The sequence below is a fragment of the Pseudopipra pipra genome, chromosome 12, assembly GCF_036250125.1.
Source record: "Pseudopipra pipra isolate bDixPip1 chromosome 12, bDixPip1.hap1, whole genome shotgun sequence".
Lineage (NCBI taxonomy): Eukaryota > Metazoa > Chordata > Aves > Passeriformes > Pipridae > Pseudopipra > Pseudopipra pipra.
The window spans coordinates 17,861,067-17,874,830 of record NC_087560.1 but is presented as its reverse complement, the minus strand read 5'-3'; the positions used below and the strand labels follow the sequence as shown (position 1 = coordinate 17,874,830).

At 42.0% G+C, this 13,764-nt stretch overlaps 1 protein-coding gene across 6 annotated transcripts in view; it reads right to left on the bottom strand.

The window, feature by feature from the left end:
• Positions 1–13,764, bottom strand: part of MEF2A (myocyte enhancer factor 2A) — an 80,402-nt gene that overhangs the window by 20,859 nt on the left and 45,779 nt on the right. For 3 of the 6 annotated variants that reach the window (XM_064669152.1, XM_064669155.1, XM_064669153.1), the window contains 3 exons: positions 3,995–4,132; positions 992–1,211; positions 109–168 (listed from right to left, as the gene is read on the bottom strand). In XM_064669152.1, the coding sequence (XP_064525222.1) occupies positions 109–168; positions 992–1,211; positions 3,995–4,132 (418 nt within the window). Of the gene's footprint in view, positions 1–108; positions 169–991; positions 1,212–3,994; positions 4,133–4,197; positions 4,330–13,764 lie in introns of all 6 variants that reach the window. The other 3 variants (XM_064669154.1, XM_064669156.1, XM_064669157.1) reach the window with 2 other exon arrangements.

Genomic DNA, 13,764 nt, shown 5'->3' with positions numbered 1-13,764 from the left:
AAAAAATTACGACCTTTTGTTCTCCCACAACCAAAATAAAAACATGCTTTTGAGTAACTGAAAGCACCACGAGATTTTTCAACAGAGGCAGGAGGATGCTGCACTTACCCACTGGGCTGGTACCAGCTCCGTTTGGCACTGAGAGCTCAGTTGTCCCCAGCATTCCACCTGAGCAAAAGAAGAGCATTAAACCAACATGTCCCCTTATGGCACTGGATGACAGGAAGCTGAACAGGAGCCAGAGTGTGCCCAGGTGGCCAAGAAGGCCAATGGATCCTGGCCTGGCTCAGGAACAGGGTGGCCAACAGGGCCAGGGAAGTGATTCTTCCCCTGGACTCAGCACTGGTGAGGCCACCCCTGGAGTGCTGTGTCCAGTTCTGGGCCCTCAGCTCAGGAAGGATATTGAGGGGCTGGAGCAGGTCCAGAGAAGAGCAACAAGGCTGGGAAGGGACTCAAGCACAAGTTCCATGAGGAGAGGCTGAGGAGCTGGGGGGGCTCAGGCTGGAGAAGAGGAGGCTCAGGGGAGACCTCCTCACTCTCTACAACTCCCTGACAGGAGGGGGGAGCCAGGGGGGGTTGGTCTCTTTTCCCAGACAGTGATCAGCAAGACAAGAGGGCTGGGTCTTCAGCTGTGCCAGGGGAGGTTTGGGTTGGATATTAGAAAGAATTTCTTTCCAGAGAGGGTGCTCAGCCATTGGAATGGGCTGCTCAGGGAAGTGGTGGATTCTCCATCCCTGGAGGTGTTTAAGGACAGACTGGATGTGGCATCAGTGCCATGGGCTGGGAACCATGGCAGGGTTGGATCAAGGGTTGGACCTGATGATCTCAGAGGCCCCTTCCAACCCAGCTGATTCTATGATTCTGTGATCATTTTGTACTTAAGCTGTGAAAACGCACAGGAGCCGCTCAGAACTCGTTCCTTGGGGTGTTTGTTTGTGGGTTTTACTCCGAAGAGCAGCGGGGCTGTGAGGGGAACCCGGCGGGCCCTCACCTGCGTTGCCGGCGCTGGGCGGTCTCTGGGGCGCGGCGGGGGACACGTTGCGGTGCAGGGTGCTCGGAGGGGGGGACAGCATGGTCGTGTCCGTCAGGGACGAGCTGGCTGCCAGGGACGGGGACACCAGGGAGCTCCCGGGGTTGCTGTAGGTTAAAGTGTTGGGGTTGGACACCGGAACCGTGACCGACATGGAGAAGTTCTGAGCAGGCAAACCGGGCTGGGGGAGACAAGAGGAGGGACACAAAGACAACACCGTTAGCATCGACTGCAGAAACAGCACGGGGTAAAAACACACAGTAAAGTTTGCCAAGGAGTAATCAGGTTGTTTTCTTTTTTTAAAGAACAAGTTAATTAGGTTAGTTTTTAAACTCTTTTAAGCAGACAGTTTTAAAACATCCATTTGTTGTAAAGGACGGTGTTAAATTCTTATACATCACATAAATACAGTTCCAAAACTCCTGAAATACTGTAAGTTCAAATACAGAAAACTGAAAATATTCATGTGAATTCACAGGCCCATAAATACAACAAATTAACCAGTTAATCTGGATTATTACAAAGCAATGACAAGCTAAACATGTCTACAAATCAATGACTTGTACCTTCCAAATGTAAGCATAAACATGCACGTTACAAAAGTCAGTTATTACACAAAAAAGAGAAAGTTAGTAACATCATTTTCTATTAATATATATTTTCTATTAATAAACTTGCCAAAATATTGCTACTAATCTCTAAAACTTTCTTTTTCAACAGACTAAAAAAAAAAAAATAAACAGATCTTTAGAAAGTCACAAAGTTCAGTCACTTGAATTTAAACATTTCACGTTCCACAAAGCCCTGCTTGAATAACCACTCCCATCTTTTTTGTACATCTCATTTTTTTTACATTCTAATTTTTACAGCATTATTTAGGAGGCAGCTGGTTTTGTGCAGTCTATATGTTTGTTATTCAGCAGCTATTTGAATCAAAAGCAGAGATGCCTGCCCATCTATGGTACTCATTTGGTCATGACTAACTTCTTTGGCCTTTGTCTCATTCCTATCCTTTGACAGGGATGAGCTTCTGAAACAAAAGGGACTATTTTCTTTCACAGCTCTCATAATTACTGGAAACAAACCCATGACAGGTACAATTGAAGGGGAAGAACTCAGTAGGATTTATTGACAGAACAGAGAGATAATAGTTTTGATTTAGAGGTCAAAGACAGATGACCAACCAAGTACACTTAAAAAAATGCAATTTCATCACATACAGCTTAAAAATCACTTAGAATGATAGTTCTGTATGAAAATCTAGATAACACTAGAAATATAACAATAGTTATATAATTAAAAGAGTAGAATACATTCTCAATAAGAAACAAAATCTCTTACTAGTGAGAGCCAACAATGTCCCCACTGAGGCATTCTAAGAATAATTATCAATTTTTGGCACAGATGGAAGGAAAAAGTAATGAAGCACAGCGATGTAACATCAGCAACTCACTCACAGTATCTAACTAATGACAACCCTCACTGGTGCTTGTTTTCAGGAGAAACTACTTGAACAAACTATTCAGTATCTACCAAAAAAAAGGTCGTTTTTAAACAGCAGCTCAAACTAAACTGGAAATACCTGAAGAGTGCTGAACACAACGGCAGAAGGGAACAGCTGGGACATTTTTTCTGTAGGTTTCTCAACACAGAAGTAAGGAGTGAGAGGCTCCCCCCACACCTTAAAGGCTGTCCCTGCCCATCTCTGGTGCTCATTTGGGTACGACCGAATTCCTCACGCTTTGCCTCACTGCTGTCCCTGCCAGCAATGAGTGCAGAGAACAAGGGGAACTGTGTTCCTCCACAGCCCCACAAGTGCAGGGGATGGGAAGAGAACAGCACCAACTGAAGTTATAAATACAGAACCACAGAGCTCAAAAATAACACTGCCTGTTTTATTGCTGCTGGTGTCCACACAGACATGAGGCTGCTCATGAGGAGCAGGGGAGAGCAACTGAGCTGAACACACTGGGAGGTGAGGCCTGGGGATGTCTCAGCACAGAAATGTTGGGTATCAAAAGCTTCAAAGTAAGGCAAAAACCAAAACATATTGGCTTCATTCAACTAGAAAGTGCTAAAAAGAAGTGATGCTGGGTGTCATGGCTGCTATTGCTCTAATAATGAAATTATTTCCACTCAAATGTCCCAGCCAGGCCATTTCCTTGAATTGCTGCAAGATTTGCCAGGTTAAGAAATTCAAAGGCTGTGGCAGAGCCCTGTATTAGTTTTCTTAGAAAATACTTCCCCTGTAATACTCAACACTAATTGGTTTTTGTAGGTGGGAATTAAATGTCATCGTGAACACCTCCATGAAAAACACGTGACATTAACACTGCTTTTATCCCCAACCTGAAGTTCTGGAGCCAAGTGACTTATGGCTGCACGAGGGGCAGAAAATTCTCCAAGATCTTTCAGTGTCCAAGGAAGCATCTGTTAGAATTTCAATCTTTTGAGGTCCTCATTGTGCACCAGTCTTGAACGCTAAATATCTAAATAACTTTCTACACCCAGACTTGAACAAAATAAATTCTACTGATTAGATGACAAAATTAGTCCAATTTTATTTGCCTGCTTGTAACAGACTGAAAAATCTTGATCAACAGACAGATAAAGACCTACAAGATGTAAATAAATGATCCTACAGCCCACGACAAAAATCTGTCTTTATAAATGTATTTTCGGTAGGATTAGGTAATGCAGCCAGGCTCCTGAAATTTAGAAATGTTATCTCATCTTCACAAGATATAAGTGCAAAACAGGAGCTAGAGAGAATTCTTCTTATTCTTTAAGATAAAATGTATTTTAGCAAGATCAAGTATCGGCATCTCATTTTTCCTCAAAAATATGTGTTCCCTTCTCAAGCCATCACATCCTCTTGCCCTTGAAGTGGTTTTCAGTGGTAAGCAAACACCAGGAAAATTCTCATGCATGTAAGAGAAGCACAAACCATACTTTAGTACTCACTGCGATTTTATGATTCCTCATCATATTATCAAACTCTTCATTAATTTTTTTATATTTTTCCTCTGTATGTGGCGTGAGCACATATGAAGTGTCAGGGTCCGGGCTGTCGCACCCTCTGTGTTCCTTCTTGTTCAGAGCCTAAATAATGAAGTTAATAAAAAGGATCAACAAATAAAAAGTAGAGATAAAATAAAAGTACTTACAGGGCCTCGCTTGAAAATAAAATCACTATCTTCATTTAGTTTGCTGAATCTGTCCTCCGATAGCGGACTGTGCTCAAAGTAATCGTCAGCATCAGGGCTCTCACAACCATTAAGGCCTTTCTTTCTTAAGGTCTGAAATACAATTGGAAAATTCACATACAGATCACACTAACTTGCCATGAAGTTTTGTTTTTTTTCTTTTTTTTTTTGTACACCACTGAATCAATCCGAGCCCCTGAAACTACAGCAGACTCACAGGCAGAACTCACTGTCCAACACACAGGGTTAGTCCTTCGAGACAGTGGCAAAGGACACGGAGAGAAAAGGTTCCTCCAGGTGCCACCTCACAGGCAACTTTAAGCTACAACCACTTCACCTCCCCAGCAGTCCCTGGAAAACCATTTTTTGACACTGGCTGATGGAGTGAAGGTGCCTGACAAGGGACATTCAAGCCTGTGGCAAAGCAGTTCATGCATCCACTGGTAATCAAAGCCAGTTTAGTGGCTCTTGAATGAATTGATTTTAGCACCCCAATTTTAATGTTCACATTTTGAAAAGCACACAGTTAAAATTCTGAGAAACACAATGCTAAGATTTTTGTTCCAATTCAACAACTGCAGGACACTAATACATGTAACACTCTCTGTAGTTGACAAAGGCAGGATCTTCCTGCACTTCTGTCATCCTGCATGATAACAACAACTGCAAAAAAGTATAAAAAGAAATTACATAATCCCTCTCTAAAATGACTTCGTTTGCTAAATATAAGCTTTTTCAGAGTCCTTTAGACTAACTTGATGCAACTGCTTTATTGGGCTACTTCCTGTTTTCTGATGGAGAACTCACACCAACATCCCCTGGAAAAAAAAACAAAGCAAACTTGTCTACAATCCAGGCATCAGAGAAAGGATGTGAAGCTACGGGTCTGGTGACCAAAGTGTAAGAGATAATTGTATTTCTTGGTTTTCTTTTCCATCTATTACACAATCAGAAATCTTTCTCTGCAAGTTCTCGTTTATAACAAAACAAGATTTAAAATATTACCTGTGGAAAAATCTTTTTTAAAAGCTTCAAAAGGAAAGCAGTGTAAATTTTATACAGATACACATTATCAGTACATAAGGCAGCAGTGGGACTATACAGGCATGAAGGAGTTGTGTGTTTCCTTTCTGTGAGAAATTATTTATATTCCATGAATTTTATACTAAAAACCCTAAAGATCTTAGCAATCTGCAAGTTGATATTTCCAGCACCATAAAGAAATTCCACGTTTTCCTATAAAAGCAGTTTCCATAACGCACTGAAATTCTGATTTCTAAAGCAAAATGTTTTAGTTTATACTATTCACCAGCATTTTTTCTTACTGTCTAACGATTTTTTAGTACAATAAAAAGTGCATAAGACTTTACTATTTATAGATATGCAAAACAGTGCTTATTTCTCCTGCAGTTTTCAAGCAGGAATCGAGAATCCAACTCGCCGCCTGAAATTCTTTAATATCACAGTTCACCAGAAGCTGTAATTCCTTCTCAAGTTTCTTGGCTCGCTCGGCGAATCCCACACAGTATCTGGAACTCCCACAAAAATGTAATCACTAAATCAGCATATGGGGGAAAACAGGTGTGGGTTCCTCCAGCACCTGTCACGGCCCCGATCCCGATCCCGCTGCCCCGACCAATCAGCTGGACACGGGAATGGACTTGGCCATACAAGGCTCGGCCTCTCAAGGTCGGAGCCTGTTCTCCCTCTCTCCCAGCCCTTCCTAACAAGTCAGCCTGCCAGGCTGCTACACTTTGGTATCAGCAGGGAAAATGTTAACACTGTATAATCTGGATTACACTTAACCCCTGCAGCCCACGGCAGTCTGGAAATAGAATCCAAATGTCTTTACCCAGGACACGATTACTGGCTGGATTCAGACGCCACAAAGGTCTTGCGAGAACTCCACGCACAGTTACTTCTCCTCCTTTGATAAACACCTCAAAGCAATTTAAATCTTGCAGCCCAGCAGTTTCATTAGAGCCCCTTTCCATAGTCTAAAGCAATCCAGTGAAAGCTTTTAGATGTAACGATGACAATTCATCCCCCCGGATCTGCCCGAAAATTACGCTCCACGTGGAACAAAAAGGAAGAGATTTAAATACAAAAATACCTCCTTCCTCTTGGCCACTGCACGGTTTTTATTGTGGCTAACAATGGGGTTAACTCTGCTTTGACTCATGAGGAAGGAAAATGCCTCAGTATCTCCCGTTTCAGGCTCTGGAAAGCGTCACTCCAGCTGGGGTTCCTGTCATTGTGGAGGGATTTAAGCCAGGCTCAGCGTTACAGATAATCAGGCCGGGTCTGATCGCCAAAGCTCTGTCTCCTTATCACCAAAACACCAAGTGCCACTTTGAGGACCTGACCATAAAAAGCCTGCGAAGTTTATCAGCGCCCAGTAACACAATAGTAAAACATTCCAGCTGCGGAGCCGGGAATGCTGGAGTCTGTTCACACGGGCAGGCGAGGCGGACGCGAGCCAGCCCAGCGCGGGTTCTCACCGATAACAGGCCCTGCTCCAGGGAAAACAAGGAGGGACACGCTGCTGGGAATCGCTCTGCTGGGACCCAGGAAAGCCATCGACAAGGGCTGACCCCGCCCTCCAGATTCTCCTGTGCTAAAAATCTGTTATTTCTCCAAATAATGTAAATCAGCCACCTCTCTGAGCTATTCCCAAGATATTATTGTGGGGACTGAAATTTTACTGACTCTGAGAAATAAAATGCCAGTTGGTGAGACCAAATAATTTGTGTAATGTGAAGAGAGTTTTATTTCTCTGCTGTGATACACGAGCTTGTTTAGAATACAACCAAGAGTTTTTACAGTTGAGGCTACTAAATATAGGGCATAATTTTCTTACAACAGCAAGAGGGGGAAAGAACGTTAAATTCCAAGTTTTGCTATTGGATGCTCACTGCAGTTACCTTCTGGTGTGAAGCCTTGTTTTCCAGATCATCTAAGGGAATGTGCAGCCCTTTCAGTTAATCTCTATTACTTTCCACTTCCTCTAAGACTTAGCCCAAATTACTGGAAATCATTCCAACGTGTTTGCCAACGCACTGCATTGTGCCCCAGTAACTGAGATTGTGCAGCTTTGATCTCAGCCTGCACTAACTACACTGAGGAGAGAAAAGGACTGATTTCAGTCAGAAAACAATTTAAAGCATTTACGAAGAACCAAGGCAAGTGTGAAACCTTTTTTATAAAAGAATGAAGCAAATACAACAATACAGTTCTGTGACAAGTTCCAGACAGCTGTGGTCATCCTGATACTGCAGAACGACCCTGAAGTTTTAACTGCTTTTGTTCCACTGTGTAAAACTGAATTATGTGAATATTATAACTGTTGGATTAATAGTTATTTATTTTTATTTGAATGGCAGAGCTTAGAAAACAGTGTATGAGAAAGGCTGGACTGGCTATGATGGGTTTAAACATTGCAGTCAAGCACATGGTAATATTTTCCTGAACTTCCCCACACATATGCAAAGCACTTTTTAATTGCACTGCATTTTGCTAATTCAAGGAAAGAATCATGCCAGAATCATGAACAGAAGAAGAGCTTCTTGCAAAACAACAACAGAAAGGAATAATTGGCTTCTCTCTACAATTCAACATAAATTTTACTGAAACCAATAATACAGATATCAACGAGTGTAAAAATACAATAAAGCCATTTATTGCTTGATCCATGAGAAAGCAAAGATGATACTCAACCATCAGAGTGTGATTAGCATAAGCTTCCTTCCACAGTATCCAACAGAGACACTGGAAATGCAGGAGCTTTGAGCCTGCTGAGCCTCCACAGCGTGAGATCAAGTCATCACCTCCCCGGGCTTGTTCCAGCCCCACAGGATCCCAGGGGATCCAGACACGGGCATGGGCAGCTCTGGGAACCAGGAACTCTGAACCAACACACAGGGCTGGATCACTGCTGCCAGAGATGAAGGACAGCTGTGCTCCCATCCCAGCCCCTGGTTTGGATCCCAGGGACACGCTGCTCGTGATTCCCAGAGCGCAGTCGGCGCGTTCTGGGCTCCGGGATCCACGGAGGGGGAGCTTCCTGGTCCTGGGGACTGGGCTCCTCACCAGCTCTGGCAGAACTGCAGAGAATCTGACTGTGCTCATTGTCACATCAGGAAACAATATTTTTCTGCCTTAAAGCAAGAATGTGGGGTGACCTCATGTGCAAAAAAGTGTCAGGTCACTCAAAACATTGAGTGTTGGGTTTCTTGTAATATTACACAAAAAGGAAATGGTTGCTGCTGTCAGAGCTACCATGGATCATGTTAACAGCTCTATTTTTGCACTCACTATTGGAGCTGGCCAAACAGGATTTTTGCTGGTGTTTCATCCCAAATTATCAGGAAAACCATGTCCAAAATTTGACTAAGATTGAAATGAGAAGTGATTTCCCTTGGAAAAGGCAAACCTTTCACTTAAATCCTGTAGCTGATTCTGCTTCTGCTCCTGCAGTCAGAGCACAGAAAAGCTGTGAAGCAGCATAAATTTGGAGTAAACCCTTTTTAAATACTGTAATTTTTAAAAGTGTAAGTATTCCTCGGGTCTAAAGTAATGGAAAGGTCCTACCAGGCACTGCCAAATGTTACTGCTGCTCCAGGAGGCAGCTACACCATGGCTATCAGAAGGATAAACAATTACAGTTTCCTGATGCTCTAGTGGAGAGTATTTCTTTCTTCACTAAAATGATAGAAAATTCTCCTTGGTCATTCTTTATTTAACTTATTTTTTTGCTGGGTTTGGATCCAGTTATAGCAGGAATAAGTGGTTTTCCAAGGTGTGGGCTGAGCACCACAGAACCAGGGGAGGCAGAAGGAATGGCCTGTCCTCTCTGGCAGCAGCCACCTTTGATAAATCACATCTCACATTTCAAGCCACACCTTTTTTTCTGAGATATTCACCAAATGAAGGACAAACACAGCAGTCACAGCAGCACCAGATTTCACTCTCAATACCTGAAACATGAGAGACAGAAAACAGGGCATATTCCTTTCCTGCAGCTCAGCTCCCTGCCCACAGCAGAGATATTCAGCAGGCAAGAACCACATGTATCAATCACTTCACATACAGCAAAAACTCATGCTGAAACCACGACAACTGTTTTATTATTTGCTTCCTGATACATATTATTGCCAAGAAGCTGAGTCCAAAACCAAGCTGGGTTTTTCTTCTTTTGTAAGACAAAATATTCCCTTTTCATCAGCCTGAACAATACCCCAGTGTCTCATCCTGTAGATGTAGGCATGTCTCCCCTATTATATATAAAACATATTCAAGTATTTGAGGAGTATTCTTAGTCACCAAAGGCTATTTTTAGTTTTTAAACTTCCTGCAGGTCAGTTTGGCTTCAGAAGCCTCGTTCTTTTCTGGTTCTTTTCTCTAAAGTAACAACATGGCTCTGCAAAGCTGGAGCTTGACCCTGCAGTGCTGGGCACACGGATTTACCACTGCCTGAAATCAAAGCAGGAGCGAATCCCAAGCACAGCACAAACATCCAAAGAGAACAGCCAGAGAAAAACCAGATAAATCAACTCAGTCACAACCTTCTGTGTTTGAAGCTCAACATTTGTTTCTGTAAGCTGACACTCCTTTTTTCACACTCAGAAGCAGTGGATTGTTCTAGGTAATGTTTACAAACTTGATACACTTTCCTCAGGCTCCACTAATATTCTCCACTCCAATCACTGAAGCATCTGCAGATTTCCTTATGGAGGTGTTTTCCTGTCCTCAGAGTTGGGAGGTTCCTTAAGTTTAGCCCTGGTACTGCTCCTTTCAGGATCCCTGACACGTTTTCAGTCCCATTCTGCCACGCTATCAGCTCGGATTTCACGTTCTAATTATAGCCCCAAACCCGGGCAGCCCAGCCCAGCCCAGGCAAGGAGTGGTGCCCGGCTTTCAAAACTTCCCTGAAACGCAGGGGAGGCCAAATTAGATTATGACAGACATTTCCATGAGCTAAGCAACTTGGAGAGCTTAACTTCTTAAAGAACAAGGTCTCCCCAGCCTTCCTGGCAGCTCCCCAGCCACAGCAGTGCTCGCTACAGAAAATCTGAACAATTGACATACTCTGCTTTCAGCTTACCTAAATGACATTTTCCACACTTGTGCTCAATTAGCAGTGATATTTAAAAAGTAAATGATGGATATTATGCAAAAATATCTGGATATCAAAAATTCTGAGTGCAATACTTAAGGTTTGCTACATTTATTATACTTTTGGGCAAATATTATAGATTGTTAGGGAAAACAGGAGGTTTGGGATTAATTACTTATTCCAGGGTTTTCCAAAGGAAAAAAACTATAAACCTGCCTTTACACTAGGCCATAAAATACAAAGAGCCCTCTAAGCAACGCTCTATGTTCAGTTTTAGGCAAAGGTATTCAGCATTTACAGATGAAAAATGTTCATGATTTGAAATTTTATCAGTGTCCCTGTTCTAAACCACTCCAAGAAAAGACACCGTCTTGTTTCAAATGTTGGAGCCCTTCCAGCATCTGGCAAATTTTAACATGTATCCCTGGCCTGCCAAACATGAGAGGGAGCTGTCAAATTCCTCCCAGATATGATAAAGATGGCACTCAGGATTCAAACTCTCATTTATATAAAATAACACATACACAAGGTTTTTCAGACATGCTATGGCACGAATTGGAGCCCGGAGCATCTTTGCTGCGAAGCGTTATTTTAACCAGATCATCCACCAGCAATTACTACACAATTAGAATTTTATGGGCTATAAAACCCATTCTTCTTTTCACCCCTAGAATATTGCACAGTGCCCTGGACTAGGAGGGATGGGAAGGGCAGCTGTGCTTGGATTTGAGATTTTGGAGAAGCATTATCTGTGAACTGGGGACCTTCTAAAGCTGACCCACAAACAGGCTTTCGCTCGGTCCTAAATGAACTCCTTGAGGCTTAAAATGATTAGTAATCCATTAGCACTGATAATACTGTTTCCACAGTGACAGCTAAGTCAGGCTCTCAAAGTCCAACATCTGATGCATTTGCCTGTTTCACTTTCTATATGACCCGGGAGATTATTAAATTTTATATCACTGAGGAGGTTTTCATTTTACCTGCTACCATCAACTAGATTTTCCCATTAGCAAATACTAAACTGCCAGTTTAAGTTGATCTTTTTTCAATCTTTTTATTAAAAATCAAGTGCAGAATATACTGATATCCACCTTAAGGAAGCAGAAACCATTCCTCAGTGTATAAATTAAATATATTTTGTGGTCCTTTCAGGGAACGCAACAAACAAAATTAATGGTAAAACGGAGCAAAACACAGAACGTTCAAAGAGATATTTTGTGGTACATAAATGCTTTTTTTCAGTCCTTATCCAAGTGATAACATATATATACATACACATCCTCCAATAAATAGATCTTCCTGTGCCTGCAATGGTTAAATCCCAAAGCAGCAGCAGCAGTAGCCGACTGAAGGCCTCCTTTCAGCACCAGTGCACTGCAGATAAGCCATATGGAACATGAAAAGTTTCCAAGTGCAGCAATCCATCTGCATAATATCCTTCATAATCTTTTAGAAGTTCTTTAGGAAAAAATATTATCTCCTACTCATAGCTTGCCAAGGGGAAAAAAAAAAAAATCTAAACTCCAATTACAATTCTGTGATATAAAAAGAACGGGGTTCTTTTGGTCCACCTGCCTATGCAGGGCTGGAATTGCAAATATTTCTTGTCCTGAATTGTTCTTTACAGCTTTAAAATTGGAAAGGATAACAGAAACTATTTCAAAGTCTTGGTGCTCAAGATAACTGAGTGTTATCAAAATATTACAACACAAATAAGCAACTATTCCCAGAGAAATGTTCAGTGGATTTTAAGGATTTATACTATTGTTAAAATACCATTCACATGTAAGAATATGGGAAGTGGCTACACCGTCTACCAGAACAAGCTTCAATTACTGCTAATATTGTATAGATCTGCCATCTTGTTTCACAAAAAAACACCCCAAAAAAGAGCAAGTTGAACAAGACAACTGAAAGCAGGTACCTGGAAACCCCAGCTGAGCTCAGGATGTACAGCAGGAAATAAGGGAAGAGGGTACAACAGATACAGCTCTATTTTTACTGAATTAAAATAATTAGAACATAGGACTTGGAGACACAAAGAGTGTCACAATTTCTGTTTTGAATCCTGAACTTCTCAGCTGTGTGTCAAACACACTTCATGTTTTTTCCCTTGCACAACCTTCACTTGGAGCGAATTATTCAAAAGCCAAAGCACCTCTCTGAAGGGTGTCCTGACTTAACAAAAGGGGGTGGGAAATCAAAGGTGGGACCCTGAGACAGAGAGAAAAGGCTGTACAGGAATCAGTGAAATATGAGTAAGCTTTATGATGTGTAACTCATGTCAGCATGGGACAAAGAACTGCTCTGGCATGATGGATTATTTGTCTTTTTACTGCAGTCAGCAAGTACTGAATTGTAAGTTATTTGCAGGAAAGAGCAGGGCTTTAAATGGCAACGTTAAAGGTTCTAGAAGAGTTTGCAGTCGGACAATGTGTAACAGGTTTTTTGATCTTAAAAGTCTTCACCACATTCCCAATACATTTCAGAGTTTTTAATTTAAAATGTTATTCACTTCGTCCTGAAGTTCTCTGATAAATATTTCCAGTAAAACATAATTTTAGCTAAGAGCCAATTTGACTAACTTGACTAGCACTCCACAGTCTACACTATAAATTACAGATGTGTGAGCTCCAACATGAATATCACATGACAGGACATTAATAAGGTGCAATAACTTTCCCTCCTAAGTCACAAAATGACCTGCATGTGTGTTGGTTTAGAGGTATTATGAAGACCAAGAATGACACGATATGAAGTGATATATGTTATGATATGGGAGATTCAAAGGGCTGTACCACAAGAACCACCACCATAAATATTTTCTTGATTCAGCTGCAGTTACTCTGCAAAACATCCCAGGTGAAAGTATCAACAGGAAATGTGTCCTGCAGTGTTTGCCTGCAGTAAAACTCTGGCAATGAACAAACCACACACTCCCTGAGCAGAAGCACCATCAGTTTAAGGCCCAAACATTAATTGAAAGCAAAGGATTAAGAACTTCAAGAGGAACAGAGCCTGTAAAGATGCCGAGGTCCAAAAGGCAGCTGGAGATGACACTGTCCCTCCTTCTGACAGGGATGAACAGACTGAGGAAGCAGCAGCACCTCTGCTGTCCCTTCTGCAGGGTGGTTAATCCCTGGCAGAAGACACTCCCTAACCCACGAGCTTGGAAGTGGAAAGCTGGGATTACATCAACTCTGCACTGAAATCAAGCCTCTCACAAGAAAGAACAGTCCTTTATGTCACTGTGGTTGCAGAAGGTGCTTTGTTCTGGGTCTATTCTTTCCAGGCACAGCTTGTGTAAAGTCACTCACTCTTCATTAACAGATGCCTTGGTCTTTGCTTGGAAATTGCACAGTAAAAATACACTTTTCTGTCAATGCAGGATTTCAAAAGCACCAAATCCT